We start from the raw sequence: 7,620 nt of genomic DNA, 5'->3' as shown, positions 1-7,620 counted from the left end.
AAAAAAACATAAAGTGAAGTAATTCGTTCATCTACAAAAAAAAAAAATTTAAGTTGGTGGTGCAACAACAAAAGTTTAAATACTAAACCAAAGTATATAAAAAAAACAAGCTGATCAAACATAAGACGGCTACAAAATACTTGCACACAAAAAGAAACGGAAAATTGCAGTGCAAATAAAGTGAACAAGTGGGTGCGAAAAAACAAAAACAAAAAAGCAAAAAACCGCCCAACAACAAATATAGGCGACATACCGCAGGCAAGTTGCCGTCAAGCGCCCCAACAACAACAGCAAGAAGCCAAAGGCAGTTAGCCGTAGAAGCCGCCAGCAACAACAGCAAGGAGGGCGCCAGCAGCCCTTGGCAACAAACAGCCCATAATAGGAAGTAGACGCACAAAAGCCGCCCAACAACAGCAACGGCAAGTAGCCAACAAGACGCCGGTAAGCAGCAGCACAACAACAATAGTCAGCACCCACACACAAATACTCAGCAGCGGTTTGTAAAAAGAGGAATGCCCAAGTAAGTCCATCTATTACGTACCGAAAAAATAAAAGGTTTAGCGGATTTCTCAACTGGTACATGAAATCCCTGATATTTCATGTACCGCAAGGAAAAATTAAATAAATACATAAATTCGTGCATAATTTTCCCGCGCATTTGCTCATATACACACATATCTACTCAAAATCCCAAAATCCGCTAAACTAAATCCACATATACGTATATATACTTAACGGACCCCAAAGACGGTAAAAATAAAAACCCTCGATTTGATTTACCGCTCATTTTTGCGCACATACATATTAATATTTATATATGAAATTCCCGCGCTTTTCCCTTCTGCCCTATACAATCTCAAAAAATAATATCCGCTAAGTATAAATACATATTCTCGTACATAAATCCGAAAATAACACTATACGTATACATATATATTCAACTGCCGCCAAAAAAAAAAAAACCTTCCAAAAAGGACACTCGTACGTATAATACACTTCCCCAATTTACTACTGGGTATATAAGCAAAGCGACCGCTAAATCTCCCCCTACCCGGGCATATATATTAACCATATACGTATTTATATACGTGTACATATTTATACTGCTCCAACTCCACAGTGATTTTTCTCCCTTTGCATCTCCCGCTTATTCGCTATTTGCATCAGCATCGCACAGCTAGTGGGTTACATACGTACATATACACAAACGTGTGTATATAAGCTGAGCTAACTGCACTAGCAAACACAATTTGTGTGCAAGGTATATACAATATATATACACGTATACTCCTATACCAATATTATAAACGGTTACTGTACTCAGATGCGCTGAGACAGGACAGTGTGGAGCAGAAAAATAGCAACGATCCAAAGACAGTGCCGAGCAAAAATATAGAACCCAATATAGTGTGGTACATAATATACGCACAAAAATTATATTCACATATATATAATAAAACATACACACCCAAATATTTTCTCTACCTACTCAAAGTCTCATCGTCGATTTATACACGCATATTAACCCCGCAACTCGCTCATTATGGCAGAAGACAAGCAGGAAAAACCCCAATCCCTTCACACCCAGCAAGGCATAAGAACGAGGTCGAAATCCCAAGCCGAAGAAGATGAAATCGCTTACAACCATAAAAAATTCATTTATGAAATTTCGAGACTGGACAAATATTGCGAGAAGTGGTGGAGCATTAGCGAAACGGACCACACTGAGGCAGGACTGAAAACATATCTGGAGCACCTCAACAAATACCTGGCTCTGGTAGACGCAGCTAACGAAGCAATCCAGATGAGCAATGCAGATGAGAAGACGCGGAAAACATGCGATGCCTCGTACGACAACTCCAGCGACAACGGGTTGAACACAAAGCTGAGAATTAACGAGTTGCTCAGCCAATTCCAGCACAACTCGGAACCCACCAGAGACAACACATCCATTGTGATGATGCCCCAACCCCAACCCGATTCGTACAATTTCCTGAAAGTACCTGCATGTGATACTGAAGTCTTCTATGGAGGATACGAAGACTGGCCATCGTTTAGAGACATGTTCACAGCAGTGTACATAAATCACCCCAAATTATCTCAGGCTCAAAAGTTGTACCACTTGAGGCAAAAAACTCGCGGGAAAGCAGCCTTATTAAAAATTATGCCCTTAATGATCTCAATTTTGCTCTCGCTTGGGACGCACTCAAATCCCGCTACGAAAATCGTAGAATTGTCGTTGACAATCAAATTAAAACTCTTTTCAACCTTCAGCCCGCACATACAGAAAACGGTGAAAGGATTCAACAAATTCAAACGACAATTAATAATTGCCTCTCTACTCTGAAAGCAAACGGAGTTTCCACTGAAAGCTGGGACCCAATGCTCATATATCTCTGCTCCTCAAAGCTCCCAGACGAAACCCTAGCGTTATGGGAACAATCTCTAAACTCAAGAAAAGAGTTACCCCTCTGGTCAGAAATGGACCAATTTCTAACAACTCGATACGAAGTTGTAGAACGGCTTAGCACATACAGGCCGAATAAACCAAAACCGCCTCAACCCACTTTCACTCCTCGGGCATCATCAACGGCCTCTCAATCGTTCAACTTCCGGAACAAAACTCAATCGTTCCATACTGAACAAAAAAAGCCAGCCTCATGCAAATTATGCAATTGTAATCCCTCCATGATGAGTTGCGTAAAATTCAAAGAACTATCCGTTTATGATCGGAATAAGTTCGTTAAAGAAAACAATTATTGTAAAAATTGTTTGGCATACTCGCATTCAGAGAGAGATTGTAAAAGTAACTTCACTTGCGTGTATTGCCAAAAGCGACACCACTCTCTCCTTCATTTTCCAGCGAAATACCAAACGCCAAACAACAAAAACCCCACTAAAAACTACGTCTCATCTCACGTGACCATTGACAATGAAATGCCATGTACCTCTACCCAAGCCGCCGCAGCAAATGCATCTCAAAGCAATAATGATAAGGTGCTCTCACATTTCTCAAGTAGTAGAGAAAGAACTTTACTCCCTACGGCAAATATTCAAATTCGCGCTCTCATAGACCAAGGATCCCAAAAGACTTTTGTAACTTCTCGTGTACAAAAGCTACTTGGTCTACCCACAACCAAAACAAACTTTGAAATATTGGGAATGGGCGGACGAACAGTTCAGAAGGCGAACAAAATTTGCTCACTCACAATATGTTCTCCAGATCTCACCATAAAAATTGCAACTCACGCAATAATACTCCCCCAGTTGACGCACTTTTTACCATCATTCAAGGTGACATACGTTGATCTCCAAGAATACGCCTCACTGCCTCTAGCTGATCCCAACTGCTTCGCACCCGCCAGGATAGACATGGTGATTAGTAGCGACATTCTCCCCAAAATACTAATTCCAGGTCTTAAAACCAACGTTGGCGGAAGCTTAATAGCCCAAAACTCCATCTTTGGGTGGATATTAAGCGGCCCAGTTGCGGAACAAATCTCAACATTTTCCACCCAGGTAGTTGAAGGCTCAGCAGATTCCCTAGGTGATCTACTCAAAAGATTTTGGGAACAAGAGGAGGTTCCATCGGCTCCCACTCACACAGACGATGATGAATTTTGCGAGGAGCTGTACAAAAATACTACCTATCGGAGAGAAGACGGCCGCTACGTAGTAAAACTCCCATTCAAGTCAACATTTCCCGACTCAACCGCACTAGGGCACTCCAGACCCGCAGCTCAGCAGCAATACCTCAGCATCGAACGGAGCATCGAGAAGAAAGCGGAACTCCAAAACACATATTCAAAGGTCCTCGAAGAATATTTGACTCTAGACCACATGGAGCCCACAAAGTCACGCGAAATCATACGTGATGGTAAATATTTCTCATTTTACCTGCCACATCACGCTGTGATTAAACCTGATAGTAAAACTACTAAAGTCCGAGTAGTTTTTAATGCGTCAAAACTCTCTCACTCCGGCGTCTCACTTAATGACGTACTGCACACAGGTCCCGTTCTCCAAAATGACCTAATGCTTATAATTCTCAAATGGAGGTTATATAAGTATGTGTTCAATGGCGACATTGAAAAAATGTATCGCCAGATATACGTCCACAAGGAAGACCAGGATTTCCAGCGAATCCTATTCCGCAGATCCCCCGAAAGTCCGATAGACTTCAAACTAAAAACAGTTACATTTGGCGTTAACTGTGCTCCCTATTTGGCCATAAGAACACTCCATCAATTGGCCCAAGACACACAACAAAAGTCCCCACGAAGCTCGGCAATTTTAGTCAACGAAGCTTATGTTGACGACATTCTCTCAGGCGGGCACGATCTGGACTCAGCCAGGGAATCGATATCTCAAATTATCGATGTCCTAAAATCAGCAGGATTCCCCTTGAAAAAGATCACGGCAAATCACAAATCACTGCTGAAAGATATTCCTCAGTCTGATCTGTTAGACACAGATTTTCTCCAATTCCAAGAGGCAAGCTCAACGAAAACCCTTGGAATTAAATGGAACGCTCTCACAGACACGTTTTCGTACTCAGTAGATCCGCTCCCTGACACAAACACTGCCACAAAGCGACAGATCTTATCAGCTGTCGCGAAACTTTTCGACCCGGCAGGATGGCTATCGCCCATAATGATAGCAGCGAAAACTCTCCTCCAACAGCTCTGGATGGAGGGAACAGACTGGGACGAAGCTGTCAAACCCACCTCACTTCTCAAATGGAACTCTTTCCAGAAAAATCTCTCGGCGATCAAAGAAATTGAGATACCCCGTTGGGTACAATTCAGCCCGGATAACCCAATCCAGCTGCATGGTTTTTTCTGATGCCTCTGAAAAGGCTTTTTGCGCTTGTGTATATCTAAGAGTTCAACATGGCGAAACTGCAACTTCTCATCTACTCGCAGCAAAGAGCAAAGTTGCACCCTTACAGACTGTTTCTCTCCCAAGGCTGGAACTCTGCGGTGCAGTCCTCCTCACAAAGTTAGTGAAACAGATCCAATCCCAACTAGATCTGCCCTCTCATGAACTAACGTTGTGGACTGACTCTTCCATCGTGCTAGCTTGGTTGGAAAAACCTCCCTGGATGTGGAAGACGTATGTAGCAAACAGGACATCCCAGATCCTTCAAAACGTCAACAATGCTACGTGGCGTCATGTCTGCCGCGCCGACAATCCAGCAGATCTAGGCACACGAGGAGCCAAACCTCAAGACCTCGTAGACTGCTCTCTCTGGTGGAAAGGCCCCGAATGGCTAACAAAGCCCCCCATACTATGGCCTAAAGTCACCCCAAATCACCCATCTCCTCCAGAACAAAAGCACATAGAAGTATTCCACGCAGCCGTAAGCACCGATCTCTTACACCGATTCTCCTCCTACTCAAGAGCTCTCCGAGTGGTAGCATTCATGTTACGGTTTGTAAACAAAGCCAAAAGGTTGCATGTCCCACAAACCATCACTCTAACGCATGCAGAAATAAATCAGGCGAAATTGCTTCTCATTCGGAATGCTCAACACAAATATTACGGAGAAACGGTGACAACCTTGGAAGCGAAAAACCCAATCAGCAAAAAAGACCCATTGCTCACCCTTAACCCATTTTTGGATAAGTCAGGCCTGCTGCGCGTTAACGGACGCCTCACTTACGCCGCCCTCAGTTATAATGAGCGGCACCCCATTATTATACCAGATAACTCAAAGCTATGTTCTCTCCTTCTCGCTTTCCTCCACTCAACACTACTACACGCCGAAAAGCAGCTGATGATCCGCATGGCCCAGCAGGAATACTACATCCCTCGCCTCAAGCAGAAGATCAAGACATGCATCTTTCACTGCAAGACATGTACCATCTACAAGCAAAATATGAAGTCGCAAATGATGGCCGCGTTACCCCCAGAACGCTCTACATACTCGCTCCCATTCCAAACCACTGGTGTTGATTTTGCTGGTCCGTTCCTGGTAAAAACCTCTACTCTTCGTCGAGCATCTCACTCCAAAGCATACGTCTGCGTTTTCGTATGTTTCTCCACAAAAGCTATACATCTCGAACTTTGCTCTGATTTAACAACAGAATCTTTTAAGGCAGCTTTCACACCATTCATCGGACGCCGAGGAATACCCCACAAAGTGATGTCCGACAATGGAAAAACCTTTGTAGGAGCACAACGAAGTCTCAAGAGGGAATTTTCCATCTTTCTTGAGGAAGTCTCAGCGGATATTGCCAACAAATATGCCCTCCACGGCCTCGCATGGCAATTCATTCCTCCGTACGCCCCACACATGGGAGGACTCTGGGAAGCAGCAGTGAAAAGTTTCAAAATTCATTTCACCAAAGTGGCGGGCACCCATAAATTCACGTATGAGGAGTTCAACACTCTCCTTGTCCGTATTGAAGCGGTTCTGAATTCGCGACCGCTATCCCCGATGTCACAAGATCCTGATGACCTACAAGCTTTGACACCAGGTCACTTTCTCCGCGGCGCCCCGCTACTCTCCATTCCTGAGCCGAACTCCGAAAATCTGTCCCTAATAAATAGGTGGCAGAAACTAAGGGTACTCCATCACCAGTTCAGCAAACGCTGGAAAAGTGAGTATCTGCAAGAACTTCATAAGCGCTACAAATGGAAGGGCCAGGACACCAATCTAAACGAAGGGGACTTAGTCGTCATAAAAGACGATCTCCTTCCCCCCAACGAGTGGCGGCTCGGCCGAATTACGAAACTCCATCCCGCTCCCGATCAAAATGTTCGCGTCGTAGACATTCGCACCCAAAGCGGAACCGTCACACGCAACATAACGAAGCTTTGCTTATTACCACCCGCGTAGCTCATGCCCTTACACTCATTCTACTATCTTTCTCACATTTTGTCTCGTCTCAGTTCACCAATCAACCGCATGCCACTAACAATGTCCTTCGAACGTGTATTTACAGGCCCCAAGAATTCAGCAAATGCCGACTGTGCTGCCGCACCCATTCGCTGCGCTATTGCCGCGCCTTTCTGGCCATGACGCCGGACGAACGCTATGAATCCGCTAGAGTGCACCGCTACTGCATAAATTGCTTAGCGACCTCTCATGTAACGGGCGCCTGTGATTCCTCAGGCAGTTGTCATCGCTGTGGATTAGCCCACCACACGTTGCTGCACCGATCCGCCTCCACACCGACCGAGCGTACGCAGAAGACTGAGCGCAAGTCCAATGACAAGCGCAAGCCGAATCGTCAAAGGACCCAAACCTCGCGTGAGCAAGGAAATGCTACGCAGTCAGCACGCAGACCGACCGGACGAGCAGTAAAGAAAGCAGCTCAACAACCACGTCCCGTTCCTGCTTTCCAACGGCGTATCCGCGGGCTGTTTAACCAGGCTTGGGAAACTCTGGAGCAACTGCAGGACCTGGTTCAGGTCTCGTCGCCGCAGGCCCGCCGGCATGTCGAGGACATGGGTCCGAATTTAATCGAGTTTTAAAGATTAAGAAATATATTTTGCACTTATCCTTTATACTATGTTAATGAATTAATACTTAGCTGAATTAATACTTACCTGAATTAATACTTACCTGAATTAATACTTACCTGAATTAATACTTACCTAAGAATACATACC

At 44.6% G+C, this 7,620-nt stretch overlaps 1 protein-coding gene across 1 annotated transcript; it reads left to right on the top strand.

Moving 5' to 3' along the window:
- The first annotated feature begins 153 nt into the window (after window positions 1-153).
- On the top strand, window positions 154-7,523 carry LOC118755808. The gene is made up of 2 exons (XM_036490622.1): window positions 154-520; window positions 6,951-7,523. The coding sequence occupies exons 1-2, from the start codon at window positions 513-515 to the stop codon at window positions 7,480-7,482; spliced, it is 540 nt and encodes a 179-aa protein (XP_036346515.1). The 5' UTR covers window positions 154-512; the 3' UTR covers window positions 7,483-7,523.
- Window positions 7,524-7,620: the final 97 nt, after the last annotated feature.

Source organism: Rhagoletis pomonella, unplaced genomic scaffold (genome assembly GCF_013731165.1).
Source record: "Rhagoletis pomonella isolate Grant_MI unplaced genomic scaffold, Rhpom_1.0 Rhpom_scaffold_07476, whole genome shotgun sequence".
In the NCBI taxonomy this organism is placed as follows: domain Eukaryota; kingdom Metazoa; phylum Arthropoda; class Insecta; order Diptera; family Tephritidae; genus Rhagoletis; species Rhagoletis pomonella.
This window is presented reverse-complemented; position numbering and strand designations above follow the sequence as displayed.